Raw genomic sequence first — 14,810 nt, 5'->3', positions numbered from 1 at the left:
ATTATAGTACGTGATATGGTGTTATGGCAAAACGTAATAAAATTTGCGAGTATGATTCGAAGGAGGTCGGGTTCCGTGGACTGAAACGGAGCTCACACCCAGGCAAACCTATTTGAAGCTGGCATGATGCTTGGCGAGCCTCCAAAGAAGGTAATGCTTCTCACGGGTCACTCAGGAACAAAGTTACAAATCAGACTTATGGGAACCTGTCAACAGGGTCTGTTGGCCAATGTTCCAGAAATGGACCCACGGCGGACTTTTGGGCGTTCTGATTGAGCCCGCCGTCCAATACCGTTAGGTTTCCGCCTCCCGCCAACATACCTACTGTACAGTACGAAAGTACTCACGCCAGCTGCGAAACACCATGATGGAGAAGTCAGGAGGACCTCACCCCAGTGAAATCAAGGGTCTTGATTCTACTGTGGTCAACCCTGCCCGCTTCTGTATTATGCACAGTATCAATATAGACGGTATGGAACCCACATATGTGTGTCCAATTTCGGATATCTTGCCCACGTCGGGAGGTGCTGGCTACGTGCAATATGTTGGTCAATGCAAGCCGCTTCGACAGCGCGGCCACCCCGCACAAATCAGAGAAGCTGATCAGGCCAATCTAGATCTAATAATACTACTGCATTGGCAGGTTACCTGAAGTAGGTAGCTAGGTATTTTATAAAGTACGGAGTAGCACCAGAGCTCGTAGAGGGTGACGGCACATATGTACTGAAGTCAATATTACTAGGACATTGACTGCAAGTCGATATCCATGCACTAAATATCAAGCCCTATTAGTTTTACTTTCACGCTGTCAGCCTGATCCAAACATGTACACCCGGGTTAATTTCCTGGGGCATGTGATATTCCCTACGGATACGGCATTCACTCACTCTGCTCCTTCCAGTGTCGAGTCACGTACATTATCATCACGAAGGCGACTGACTGACTCTCACTTGATAATTACCACATGCTGACCAAAGAATGCCGCATCCTGGGAAGTATGGTTGTCTGACCTCATATGTTCACTTTCCATTGCAGATTGGGCTGTGTGTCAACAGCACTTCAGAGAAAAGCTCTTCACTAGGCTCTAGTCTCATTCGACTAGACTACTGCTACCGGGCCAAACGAACCCTCGCAATTCTGAGCGGACGTCTTGATGGAAGTTGATTCAGGGAAACGCAAAATATAGGGCCGTCCCTTTACCCATTGCTGTTGCTTTTGATAACCAGTTCATTGCCCAATCCCAGTTCATCCTTAACGCCGTACCATCCTGAAGTCATGGAAGAAGTGTAGCCTTGTCACGCCAAGCAGTTACCCCTAGGGAATTTATGCCTGCTGGTCGGCCAGGATGTCGGAGTCACCGGCATCGAGGATAGCCATGGTGCCACAGCGGAAGAGCTTACCGCAGGCAGTACCGAGCTCAATCTGTGGAGCAGAAAAGTGACAAAGGGTTAGCTTTAAAAGTGTTTCCCTCCAAAGTCTAGATAAGAGACTTCTTCGCTGGGTGAGAACGGGTCAAAACGAGACTGTGCTCGAATCGCCCGGCCGGGAGCAATTGGTAGAAGTATACGAGAGTGACGGATATAGGACATCATACGTTGTTGCCGCTGAAGTGGTGGACGGGAGTCTTGGAAAGCATGGAGTAGTACTCGAGCTCAGACTTGCGGAGAGGGGGAGTGTTGCCGGCGATGATGATGAGCTTGGCCTTGTTAGAGCGAAGGCTCTTCAGGGTCGACTTGTAGCCCAGGGTGACTGCAAATTGGGTCGTGTTAGTGATGGAAGATCTTGAAACTGTGCGTGATATTGACTCTGCAATGGTGCTGAGCGCATACCCTTTCCGGACTTGATGACAAGAGCCAGACGGCTGTTGATGTTGTCGGTGGACTTCTTCTTGGGGGCCATTTTGACTGGTTATCTTTGTCGACTACGGTTTGGCGACGGTAAAATGGTGGTTGTCAACAGAAGAAAGGAGGAGACAATATCGAAATGTGAGCGCTGCGTTAAAAATCATCCCCGCTAGATTTTGTCCAGAGTGGGTTAACCGATAGAAATCACGTGATATGACACTCACTCTGTTGCACCTTCTCCAATGCGAACCCTAAAACACCCCACATACCACTGACTAATCCTGGGAGGTCCTCGCCTTGCTTTGAAATCAAGGCTGGTCAAGGAAAAAGCGTTAAGGCCCCCGTTTCCCCCCGGTGCGAGAAATCCTCAGCCGAACGACGACTTCATCACCAAATACACCCAGCACAAGACAAAAGAAAATCAGTCAAAATGGCCCGTCGTCCCGCTCGTTGCTACCGGTACTGCAAGAACAAGGTCAGTCACGAGAAGTTTTTCGAAAGGTCCTAAGCGGGAACCTGCGATCGTGGTGGTGGAAGCGGGATACTGGATCGCTGCTATCAGCACACAAGAGGAGGATCATTTGCGCGAGGAAACATAAATGGGGGTTTGGATATGGCGACTGCTTTGCGGGTCAGACCCGTCTCTGGAGATCGCAGTTGGACTACTTGTGCATGGAAGAAGGACTTCATCTCAAGAGGAGCGCTGTGCTAACGAGTGTCTCTCCATTAGCCGTACCCCAAGTCGCGGTTCAACCGTGGTGTCCCCGACCCCAAGATTCGTATCTTCGACCTGGGCCGCAAGCGTGCTACCGTCGATGACTTCCCTCTGTGCATCCACCTCGTCTCGAACGAGTACGAGCAGCTGAGCTCCGAGGCTCTTGAGGCCGCCCGTATTTGCGCCAACAAGTGAGTGCCAGCGACTCTCTGAATACTGAAAGGATACTTGGAAAGCAAAGTAAGGGACATCGACTGACAAGACTTGCTACTACAGGTACCTGGTCAAGAACGCCGGAAAGGAAGGTTTCCACCTGCGTGTCCGCGCCCACCCGTACCACGTCGTCCGCATCAACAAGATGTTGTCGTGCGCTGGTGCCGATAGACTGCAGACCGGTATGCGTGGTGCTTGGGGTAAGCCCAACGGCACTGTCGCCCGTGTCAACATCGGCCAGATCATCCTGAGTGTCCGCACTCGTGACTCCAGTATGTTCAATATCCATTCTGCAGTCATAGTTCGACATTGACGCTGACAAATATACTTTCATCCAGACCGTGCTCTTGCCCTGGAGGCTCTCCGTCGCTCGCAGTACAAGTTCCCCGGTCGCCAAAAGATCATTATCTCCAAGAACTGGGGTTTCACCCCTCTCCGTCGCGAGGAGTACCTTGAGAAGAAGGCTGCTGGTCGCGTCAAGGTCGACGGTGCTTACGTTCAGTTCCTTGCCAACCACGGTTCCCTCGAGAACAACATGAAGCGCTTCCCCGAGGCCTTTGCAGCTTAAGTTGATCCACCTTTCATCGTTGGGCTGGATTAGGCTGGGTTTGAGGACAGGACTTGCATGATTGTTTTATTTCTCTGGGTTTCCATGGCGGCGTAATTGGGGTTCATTCTCGCAAAAGGGCTGAGACGGGAAAGCATGTTCAGTAGCCATCTAGAACTAGGCACAAACCCGCGGCTTCTGTGTTCTCTATGGAAATTGTGACTGGTTTCTTGAGGCTGTTGTTGACTTTGCCTGCTGGAAACCGGCATACCTTGACTTGCTGCTTTGACTGGGTCACCGAGGGCAAAGAATGACGGCATAGTGCTAAATTCGGCTATCACGGGTCAGTTCCCGATTCATGGCGTGGAGCAGTGAGTGGCATAAGGTCGTTTGTTCATTTGTCAAGTTGGATAGGAGTCCATAAGACAACTAGTCACCCAGCTCTATGAAGCCGCAGCTTCTACGGCTTGCACGGATCCTACCGATGAACCCACAGCCAGCCCCGCATCATGCAGGAGATGGATTGACGGTGTCTTAGGTCTAGGATAGGATATGCATCTGCTGCATCTAACGTGCCTGCGTATGACCCAGCACACCCTCCAGAACCAGTAGACCCAATACTTTGTGCGTTGGCTATGTGGGTGTCAAGCACCCACAATCTTTCATTCTCGGGCACCTTGCCTCCATCCAAGGCGATTCTGTACCCCTTAATGAACGTTGAGACAGTGTCATTAATTATCTCAAACCGACTTGTCACTCGGGAATATGACGACATTTAGGTTGGGAGGAGGTAATATGAATCTGTTCCGACCGCCGGAACGGTTTATAAGCGCATGACCTCAACAGAGTCGTCTTTTGAGCGGGGTTTGCTTCAAAACTAGGATCGCTTGTTAGAGGGTCTAGCGTTTGCGCTATCAGTTATCTACCATATGTACAATCCTATTAGCCTAGGACAAACTCGTTCTGCAGCACACCCAGCACATTTTGCGGAAGTAGTCCAACAAGAAATATCTAGGTATGGGTGTTCGCAATGTGCAATAAGTGTCCCATTTTGGCACTTCTTCGGCAGGCTGGTAGCCATGTGGTGCCCCGCAATCAAGGTGCTTTGTTGAAAGGCGTGGCGAACCCCTTGATCCCATGTCAGAGCAGGATTCTTTGGTACTTGAGGACGCGTGTGAGCTAGGATGCGATATTGACCTTAGCGGGACCGTTATACATAAAAAATCAGAATACTACTTGTGGCTCCGGTATCTCTACTTGTGGCATGCTTGCCATTCAATGTTTGCCAAGTTTCTTACCACCAGGTTTATTGGAGTTCTCATGGATCTTCATCACGAGCAGTCAAAGTAGCAAGCACATAACCAAAACAATATCATTATGATCTACGCCAGTTGGACCCTTACTTACTTTACCATCGCCACGCTGTCGTTGCCTAGGTCATACGCAGAGAGGGCAACAAGCCCGTCGGGAATCACTCGAAAAAATCAATATGTTTCCCAGTCTGAACCAAAAGACGCAAGGTGCACGCACGCCTTCTCCGTTGCGGTTGGCAACAACGAGTCCAAGCGCATTGTCATTCAACTTGGTAGTTGTGTTCACAAATCCCAACGTTTGCGAGATCCTGCCCCGGGACAGATTGGTGAGCCGCAAGACTGCAGACGCCCATCGCTCAGTAAGAGGTTTGACATTCATTCATGGGGGACCCTTGGGCGGGCAGTGACCAAACAAAGTAAATTGGGTTTTACGCAGCAACTTACTGCTATTTATACATAGTCAGGATGTCCAGAAGAAATATCGTGGAAATAAAATCTTCCCTGCGGCGAGGCATCTTTCGCAAGGAAATGTTAGTAATAGCGTGGGGTTTAGATCCCAAACATAAGCACGCGCTGAATCACAACCCTGCAAAGGAGTAACATTGAAGAATTTCCCTGCCGAGACCAGGAAAGCTATCCCGCTAGCTAGCTAGGTAATTAGCTGCGAAATAATCTGCGAGCGAGATATGGCGGCATACGGCACAGTAATTTGCAGCAGGGTTTATGGCCCAGTCGTTTGGTGTCAGGTTCGACAAGGCTTCAAATTTCCCGGCTAGTGGGTGTGGTTGGCCGTGAGTGCTATTTTGTTGCGAGTGCTGCAGATTATAGCAACGGATTTGTTGACTGAGCAAATATCGGAGATCCTCCCAGGGAACAGTTTCGTACTTTCGTGTCACTTTTTAATGCTGCGCATGTCGATGAAGCAAACGTTCAGCTGACATCCTCATCTGGTCCTGTTGCGTGCACATATCGTCCCTTATGAGGCACGACGGCGGGGGCCGTGCCTGTTGCCTCTGGGCAGGGCAGGGATCTGGATCAGTTTTAATCCGGATCGCCCCAGAGCCTACTTCGTATATAGTAGTATTATCCATTAACCTACCTCGGAAATGCGGGGCGCCGGACCCAGCAGACCACCAGTGCCGTGGGCCACGGGGAAAAACGGAGCTGTCTCGTCCTCTTTCATCTTTTATTGCTACGTTGGACAAGACTACATAAAATCTGAGAGAAAGCGTCCTGCACAGGCTGTTGTGTTTGCCAAGGTGCGAAACCAGAACAATAGCACCTAAACCAGACTATCAAATACCTTCCCTGGCCTTGAGACTTTTCCCGGCACCCCGAGTCGCGACCAATAGCTTTTGAAGCCTGGCCTCGGCAGATAAGGAAGTCTTCAAGGTACCTATGGTACCGACTAAGCTACCTAATCTACCTTCACCAACCGACACTCGCTATATTGCACCATGGTGCTACTACAGAAAACTCAAAGTAGAACTAGTCTAGAGTAATTCACGGGTACCTTTAAGGCGCATGTCTTATGATTAAGATTATAATTAGATCGATCCAGCAACTCGGCCCCCAATCTCAGCCTCTCCAGCGACGGCCACTGGCTACAACCTGGATGAGATTTAGACGATTCGCCATCCCATTTACGTCGCATAGACCTCGGGTACTGGTACTGTATGCAGTTTCTCACCAGCTTTAATATAAATGCCCTTAATTATCTTGCTGAGCTGCTTTAAACGTCTGTGTCGTTATGCACCGGTCACAAAAAGGGTAATCGTCAAAACAGCACGATTGAACGACGATGGAATGACCCAGTGGTTTTGTTGAGAGGTGTGGGTGTCCGACTCGGACAAGGGTGACGTGACAGCGCTCGGCTGGTTCCCCACCCTAGCACGGCATTGCACCATACCCATGAAAGTGGGACACGCTCACCTGAGTTGGAAAGTCGTGCCCTCCGATAACGACTCGCTGGCCGTCCCCCCTCCTGTACCGGCCTTCCTCCCGCTGACCATACTGGGAGCTTATCTTTTACAACACTCGACAAAGCGGAAGGAAAAATATGTGAACGCAACAACCAAACATCAAACCCGCCATGACAGACTTTTGACTTCATCGAAAACTCTTGTCATTTACCTGTGATTTGCACTTCAAGCCTAGGCTCCAGTCCTTAGCTTCATTGTTCATTGATTGGCGTTTGCTTGACATCATCCATTCCATTCCATCTATCTAGAGGTACAAAGTACATTTGAATAGAGTTTGCGACTCGAATAATCCAAAGGAACACAGGCATCTTCTCCGAGTCGGCCTCCACCTGGTATCGGCTTTACTCTGTCGGCTTTCATACACCTCGCACTCTTTTTCTTCTTTTTTTTTTGTTCGTTGCATGGGCTCACGCGAGCGTTTACATACTTCCTTTATACCATAATCCAGACTATCTACACACTATTGTTTGTCGGTTTCTTTGCTATCTCGAAACGTCTTCCACGTCCATTGGGCCTGGCGAAATCCCGACGACTGCAATGGCTTTCCATCAACCGACTGCGAGGCAATCCAGCAACCGTACCACAGCTCCCGTTGCCCTGCAAAACAGGCCCAGTCAAATCAACCTTGCCATAGATTCGCAAGCGGCATCTCCTGCCGCCGTCGAAGGTTCACAGACATGGGTCCTATTTTCACCCGCTGACGATGCAACCACCACAACATCATATCTGTCATCCTTACAGACTCCCGGCCGGTCGCGAGCCAGCGAGCTAGGGAGCGGCAGCCTCAATACTGTTGGAAGATCTGATCTGAACTCAGTACCAGAGAATTCAGCTGTGAGGTCGGTGCTGTCAGTCGATGACGATGAGTTGGACGGCCTAGATAGCCACCTGCCCGAATTCCGAACAGCTCTGCACCAGCACTCAGACGCATCCCATTCCGTTCCGGTCCTACCTAGACACGATGGCCTCGGCTCGTTCAGGCTGGATACGAGAGGGATAGAGAACGAGATGCAGGAGCATATATATGCTTTCGAGCGGTACAATCCCAGGCGCCAACAGCGCCAGCGAGAAGCGACGGATCTGACCAATCTCATGCAACTCGACCAGCTCGAGAGTGGTACCACCGAGGCTGAGCGCATGTCACGCATCGAGGCGTGGCAGCAAGAACAGAGTCAGTTGCTTGTTGAAGCTGTACGAAAGGAGACGAGGAAGAGAAGGTATTCTGGCGGAAACCCTTTGGTTTCCCGGAGACGAGAAGCTGCAGCCGCTGCGGCAGCCCTGGAACCCACCACGCAAGGAGGCGAGTGGCACGAGCAAGATGCCTTAGCTTACGCATCCGAGGAGGGTGAAGGTATTTTCAGCAAATTGACCCGGAAAGTATTACGTGATCTGATGGGCGTGGATGGCCGAGTCCTCTCTATGCTTCTAGGGGAGGTTGCTTCGGAAGATGATGTCAGCCACTTGTCGTCAAGTACGCTCAAGGCAGCGACAAACGACGATGAACCGTCTACCATGGCCTCGGCAACAGGTGGCAGCGCGGGGTCGGAAATTATGGCAGTTTGGTCACCACGCTTGGTAGAGCGCATTGCTCGTGAGCTCGGAATATTGGTGCAGCGCATGTACACACATCATCCAGGCGCCTTCTCGACATATTCTCACCTGCAACAAATGCAGTTTCCGTACGCTGGACTACCAATGATTCCAGAGGCTGATATTCCATCAGCGGCAGACCCATCCCTCCAAGATGGTCATCCGGCACGGGATGTTGACAACGACTACAGAATTGACGCCAGCGGTAGCATGCCCCAGACAATGATGCCACAGTTCCATCCTACCATCTCCCAGCAGCAACAGGACATGACACAGCCAATGACACACTCTCGAAGATCAAGCGAAGAAATCGGAAATTCAGGAGCCCCAGAGCAGACGCCTTCGACGTTCACGCAGCAGGAATGGGAACAGGACTTGGATGTCAGACTTGTGTTCCGATACCTCCGATCACGATTCTCATCAGACGCGTCGAAAACGACATCATCCGCATCCACCACCCGCTCGGCATCACACCACACAACCGCAGCTCAAGAGGCGGCTGCTCGTGCCGCTCGTGTCAGGCTTCATCACCCCCTTGTGGGCCGCAACCTTGCCCGCAGGGCTGTCATTCAACATAACCACTCTCATACTGCCGCGACTGGGACTAACAACCAAGCGGGGGCTTCGCCAGTCTCTCCAGTCTTGCAACATATTCATCAACGACCAGGGGGCAGTTGCGCCAGCCAGAGCACAACGGCAAGGTCGGCCAGGCGACCTGGCACGAGACGCAGCGGGAGTTTCAGCGCATCGGGGGCATCACGGCACTCGAGTCGGCATTTCTGGGACCTCGGGTGTGGCTCGGTTGCATCTAGTAGCATGATCGCTAGCACTGGCCCAATGGGCAGCTGGGGCGAAATCTAATCTGAGCCTGAGGCCAGTTATCTTCTACTGAACGTGGTACATGGCTGCTGACGTCTTGTTTATTGTTTGGGGTTGCCCCTAATTTGTGTGGATTCCTTAGAATTGCCCGTTTGATTTAGATACCTCTCTTATCTGCATTCTGTGGAATATGACTTTTTTCCTTTTCCTTTTTTTTCTCTCTTTCTGCTTTATTTCTTTTTTCTATCTCCCCTTTGGAGCATTGGATCAATATTTACAGGGCGTATTGGTGCATATACGGTTGATGGATAGTTTCTCATGTAAAGTATAATCGCAGTCGGAGTAACATATACACATACATAGACAATGGAGGGGTTTTACCTCTGAATGTAGTCGTTGTGAAATGAGTGAGTACCAGTTAGTCAATAGTAGATTCGTGGTCTACAGTCCGAATGTTTCTTGGGATGTGTCAAGGGAGTTATGCAACAGGCGAACCGTTTTGCAGTCTCGCCAAGACCCCAGAAGTGGAGGAGGAAGGGAGTAACGAGATCTCGGGAACGAGCCGGGCCATGATGTGAACGATGACTACGAAGTACGATGTGGTTTTGCGGGGTAGGTTTGGAAGCAGCGCGGCAAACCAACCCTTGCTGGCAACCCAATAGGCCTTGAGGAAATGCCTCCGAGGCTGATATAAAAATGGTTAACGAAGCGTCTCTGCTGTATGCACAAGGCACAGCTGGCTTGATAAGGTAATGAGTGAACCAGGATGAGAGGACAGTGCCCCTAGCTATGTTGCCCATTTCTTATTCGTCACGTGGAAGTGATGTTGGATGTGGCGAACAGGCAGAAGCCAGGACGTCTCCTTGAATTTTCGCATTTGTTGAGTCGAGGTGGCGCGGATTCTCATCATGATGCTGCTGCGCTTCCGAAAATCGCTCTTAATAAGTCACTTTCCGGGCAGTTGCTCGACATATAAGCGCACTTTAAGCTGTAGAGAGGGGGCGCTATCTCAGACATTGACAACAATGGGCGCGGTGGTTCGCGACGCGCAAATTGAGTTTTGACCAATCAAATTAATCGATCCCCATCCATGATCCTCGTCTTTGGGACCATGACGCGTTCCTTCGTGTCAATAATAATACAAGCTTATGACCTGAAGTATATCGATGAGCAAGAAAGCTTCCAGAGATGGCCAAAAACAATTGGCTAATCGAATATCTTTACATCGCGAATATCCAGCTATTTCTTCACCATAATGAAATTCACCAAAATTGTGACACATACTAAGAGAAAGGGATGACAGGGAGTCATCAATACCCAGTTCATGTCAACAAATGTCGCGATAAATCGGGCAGCGTTCACGGCAGCTGCGGGGCCGGGTGTGGGGGCCCACAAACACCCCTGTCGAGTCTTGCCTGTACGTACCTCGAGGTCCTTCCCACCACCTCTCGGCGGGAACTTTCTGTCCACCCACCCAATGCACATTGGAATATCGGCGGGCGCCTCACTTCGACACGCAAGCTAAGCTTCGCAATCCAAAGAGAGAGAGAGAAAATTGCTCTTCGCTCCAAAAAGAACGACGAGCTACCACAGACAGCGATTCGAAGCTCTGCAACTGGTACAAGCGCACACACTCCTGTGTGAATCTCGCGAGCCCCGCAGTTTGCCTCGACTGCCTTTCCGCGGCGATATAAAACCCCCGCCGTACCGCTCGCGATTTCGTCTTGTTGGATCTGTTCAATCTCTTTCCCGCTCATTTGAGCAGCAGCCAGCTTCAATCGGTCAGTCTGCTACCTGCTTGCCGCCCTGAGGCGAATCAACTGCAGTCGGCGCGTTATCAATGCATCCGGCGCTCAGGCGCTAGAAACTAACATAGGTGCCTACCTTACCTAGGTACTTAAGGCACCTCAAGTATATCAACAAGAATAGAGAACCTGTCCGGCCATGCATTAGTGGGAGGGGGACCTCTCATTTTGTGTCTTCTTTTTTCTGGCGCGTCCTTCCTTGCTTGGTTGGATGACATCGCCAACCCAACTAAATCGGACCTACGAAAAAAGAAACACACTATTTCCCTTGGATATCCATGGATACGTGCCACCGGAACTTTTTCTAACCCTGTTCCCTTTACGTTCCGGCATCCCTCTAGACATGCTTTTCTGCAAACCAAATGGCAGCTCCTCCTTACGACACCAATCCCTTTCCTAATAATGCCTTGTTATTTGATATATACACCGACGGCGCTGTCCAACAGTCGCACACTCTGGCTCCGGCTCCTGCTCCAGCCCCACCCCCAGCTAACCTCCCTCGAGGACCATGCGGTTTCGTCGATCTGACCCCCGGTGCTAATGGCGCCAGGTGTGGCTGTCGACGCTTCTGGAGTAGACCTCACAACCAAATGTTGCCATCCGCAGACCAGCCCTTTTGGTGCATGTGCTCACACCATGCTTGCTACCATGAGGATGCTCAAGTTGCGCAAACACCGCCGGTGCAGACGCCCATCGTTGCCGCACCTCCTCTGGATCGCGACTCGTTTGGCGGTCAGGAAAATGAGAGGCCGAGGGTAAATAGGGAACCCCTCACCCCAGTACAGGACATGGCCGCCTTCCAAACACCGGGTAGCTTAGGACAGACTCTGGACTGGCCCGGTCTCAGCCTGGCGGGTTCTTCTTTCAAATCGGACCTTGCGGTCGTGACTGCGCCGCCGCCACCTTCTTCTCACGCCCATCAGGCTACCCAGGCCTCTGGTCATGGTCGAGATGCCTCTCTGCCTGATACGTTGCCTTGGACCAACCTCCCCGCTCCAAATCCTGGAGGACTTGGCCTTCCACCTATCCCTTCACAATGTCTTTTCAATACGCAATCATTCTCAACGACATCAAGTCAGACTGGGTACTTGATGCCCTTTGGTGGTAAAGGTCTCCATACTCTTGATATCAAGGCCACCGCAACACCGAACGATAATTGCGCTCCTGGCACCGACCCAAATGCCACTGTACCCAATACTCAGACCTCTTCACCCATGGAGCCAATTCCCATGCCGTCGGCGCCAACTCCTAGAGGTGCCTCGATTCAGGATACCAATATTGCACCATCAATAGTTCAGCCGCATAGTTCTAACGAAGAAGCATTACGGATCTTGAAAGACACCGTCCAAGACCATGGGCATCGTTTGGATAAGCTGGAGAACCAGTCATTTTCTGTTGCTGGCCATGACGATTGCCACGAAAAATATGACCAAACGGACCTGAAAGTAACTGAACTCGAGTCTCGCGTCGAGGAAGTCGAAAAAAGACTGAATGACGACAATAGCACTGTTATCAGCAGCATTCGCGGGACTGGTACTTACAGCGCTACTCACGCATTCCCCCAGTCCGAGGTCTATAGCCAACTTCAGCAGCTGCAGGCACAGGTTAACAGACTACAGGCCTCCTCGCTACCCACATACAGCTCACCCTGGGATGTTGAGGTTGTAGTTATTCCTTTTCCGCTTAAAGGCGTATGGATGCCAAGGCATGAATTCTCGAGCCAGAGGTCAACAAACATTGCGGACACTGCTCCTTGGGACACTCTCGTGGACGAGTGGACGCAGCTACCAAATACTCATAGCAGACAAACGCCGGATCCTCAGTCATCCTTAGTATCCAACTGGCTCGATCAATCAGCATCTTCGGCGTGGCTGTTGCCTCGAGCATGTGCCCCAGGTCGCATGATCGACGAGCGCCTGCGGAGTCGCGGCCTCATCAAGACCGTATCTGTCAAGGGCTCCGATGCTAGAAGTGTTCATCTCGCAATCACTGCAGCATTTCATGGGGTGTTCAAAGCCATGCAAGTGGAAACCGCCAGTCATCGATCGTCCCCAGTGACCAGCGCTATGTTCGATAAGTTTCTGGGACTCAGCCTGCCGTGGGTACCACTTCGCAAGATGCACAAGGACTCTCGGCTACGTTTCCTATCACCGGCCGAAATGTTGACACCAACACTGTGGGATACGGGTTTCCTTATGTCCAGTGTCGTTATGAAAGCCACTGGCCTGCATCGCCTTTACGTCACCCAACCTGAAGCTTATGTGCAAGATAAGATCTCCAGAGATAGCGGATCTGGTTGGACATGGCAAAGACTTCGTGAGCTTGCACCCGCGTTACCAGATTCTCAGAGCTCTTCGGCCAGCACAGTAGATGCTGAGGAGGACGAGCAGTGTTGGAAATGGAATGATCGTCTAGATGAACTTCCGGCGGCCGAGCCTTCTCGCGAGCAGGTGGCTGGGGCAAACAGGTCTCGATCCGCAGCAGCGTCATCGTCGCAAGTTTTCTACACTGCACAATCGCCAGCAACTACTCGGGCCAAGAGTCCAGTGATGCTAAGGGAACAACGAGGCTCACGGCCCCCACACCTAAGAACTTCTTCGATGCCTCAAGTTGCGCCAGCGCTCTCTTCTCCTGCTGGACAGCCTGCGGTAGCCAGAGTCGCTTCGTATACCGCCGTTGTCTCCAAGTCCAGCCCTTATGAGCGGCGGCCTTCACCCTTGGTTGCTCGCCCTAGCCCGCGCCTACCAATGATGCGGCATGTAGCTTCAGAGACTGCGATGGTGTCAGCCGTTGGTGCCGTGAAGAGGCGATCTGGAGGTGGCCGTGGCAGCAGTCGATCCCCTAGTATACGACCGCGAAACACGCCACGATGGAGCACCAACAGCATTCGTAGTCGTAGCACCAGTGTAGCATTGCGCGATGTCTCGGTCGCACCTGAAGACCACAGGATGCGTGGTACTACACCATTCTGCTATGCGACCCCTTACAGCACTGCACCAGTCGAGACGACCAGGGGACCTGTCGAAGGTCCTTCCTCAACAGGCAACAGTGGGCGAAGAATCAGTAACCCAGACGAGAACATGGACTATGAAGAATACGGGAGTGGCTCAGACCTATACGATGACCACGAGATGACAAACCAAGAGCTGAATGAGGACTTTGATGACGACGACGATGATAATGCGGATCCAGATTTTAACGTCTACCAAGATTATTCGGACGACATGGACGATGATTCCAACCCTAGCGACACCAGCAGGGACTTCGGATGCTCCGGGCAGTCTACTTTTGAGTCACAAGAGCAAGTGAATGCGCAAATACTCCCCGAAGACGAGGTTTGGCCTGGGATAGAAGACAACATGTCAGATGGCGAAAATATTGATCCGGAGTCCCAGGATATCGACATCCAAGATGCTGCGAGCGATATAAGCAGCCAACCATCCCAGTACCCGAGCACTCATCGCGCGTGGCAAGAACAAGGAGCAACAGGAGGGCAGGGTCTAGCTGGAAACGATAACACGGGTTTCAGAATTCATGAAGATGATGAAGACAATGAGAACGCAGCAATGCCTGGTGCAGGATTTGCAACACGTTGGTGACTGGGTTGAGTCTTTGTTTATGACACCTTGGGCGGATAAGTACTTTGGGATTCATTTTGGGATTATATAAAGGACCGGGGATCGGCGGTTATGCTTTTTTTCTTATATGGAGTTTGGCGGGCTGTTTTCCGTGGCCATAGAAGCGAGCGAGCGTTTCCTTTTTCTTCATATCTTTTTCATGTATCCGGCGGGGTGTCCTCACATGTCATGTCAAGCTCGCCTTCTCTTCTCACTTGACTGTAAATTTCCCCCTTAACATTGCTGTACTGCTACTACAAAACGAGTGTCGTAGTGGGGCGTGGTGAAGGATGTAAGAGCTGATCCCAGTAATTTTGCGTGTACAACAAATACGAATACAAAGACAAACTTGATATTCTGCCCCT

General features: G+C 51.2%; 5 protein-coding genes across 5 annotated transcripts; 3 read left to right on the top strand and 2 right to left on the bottom strand.

Annotated features, from left to right (window-relative positions):
- Positions 1-897: 897 nt before the first annotated feature.
- Positions 898-1,993, bottom strand: MGG_03135 (60S ribosomal protein L30). The gene is made up of 3 exons (XM_003716815.1): positions 1,830-1,993; positions 1,595-1,749; positions 898-1,422 (listed from the first exon to the last, which is right to left on the bottom strand). The coding sequence occupies exons 1-3, from the start codon at positions 1,897-1,899 to the stop codon at positions 1,324-1,326; spliced, it is 324 nt and encodes a 107-aa protein (XP_003716863.1). The 5' UTR covers positions 1,900-1,993; the 3' UTR covers positions 898-1,323.
- A 51-nt stretch (positions 1,994-2,044) lies between these two features.
- On the top strand, positions 2,045-4,819 carry MGG_03136 (60S ribosomal protein L10). The gene is made up of 4 exons (XM_003716814.1): positions 2,045-2,319; positions 2,575-2,750; positions 2,836-3,044; positions 3,111-4,819. The coding sequence occupies exons 1-4, from the start codon at positions 2,275-2,277 to the stop codon at positions 3,338-3,340; spliced, it is 660 nt and encodes a 219-aa protein (XP_003716862.1). The 5' UTR covers positions 2,045-2,274; the 3' UTR covers positions 3,341-4,819.
- Positions 4,820-5,608: 789 nt separating this feature from the next.
- MGG_17140 (uncharacterized protein) lies at positions 5,609-5,815 on the bottom strand (the record flags this gene model as incomplete). The annotated part of the gene is made up of 2 exons (XM_003716813.1): positions 5,609-5,695; positions 5,732-5,815. The coding sequence occupies 2 exons, from the start codon at positions 5,813-5,815 to the stop codon at positions 5,609-5,611; spliced, it is 171 nt and encodes a 56-aa protein (XP_003716861.1).
- An 808-nt stretch (positions 5,816-6,623) lies between these two features.
- Positions 6,624-9,453, top strand: MGG_03137 (uncharacterized protein). Its single transcript, XM_003716812.1, has one exon. It carries the CDS (start codon positions 7,152-7,154, stop codon positions 9,063-9,065), a length of 1,914 nt encoding a protein of 637 aa, XP_003716860.1. The 5' UTR covers positions 6,624-7,151; the 3' UTR covers positions 9,066-9,453.
- A 1,027-nt stretch (positions 9,454-10,480) lies between these two features.
- MGG_03138 (uncharacterized protein) lies at positions 10,481-14,810 on the top strand. The gene is made up of 2 exons (XM_003716811.1): positions 10,481-10,804; positions 10,917-14,810. The coding sequence occupies exon 2, from the start codon at positions 11,191-11,193 to the stop codon at positions 14,425-14,427; it is 3,237 nt and encodes a 1,078-aa protein (XP_003716859.1). The 5' UTR covers positions 10,481-10,804; positions 10,917-11,190; the 3' UTR covers positions 14,428-14,810.

Source organism: Pyricularia oryzae, chromosome 4 (assembly GCF_000002495.2).
Source record: "Pyricularia oryzae 70-15 chromosome 4, whole genome shotgun sequence".
In the NCBI taxonomy this organism is placed as follows: Eukaryota; Fungi; Ascomycota; class Sordariomycetes; order Magnaporthales; family Pyriculariaceae; genus Pyricularia; species Pyricularia oryzae.
This window is presented reverse-complemented; position numbering and strand designations above follow the sequence as displayed.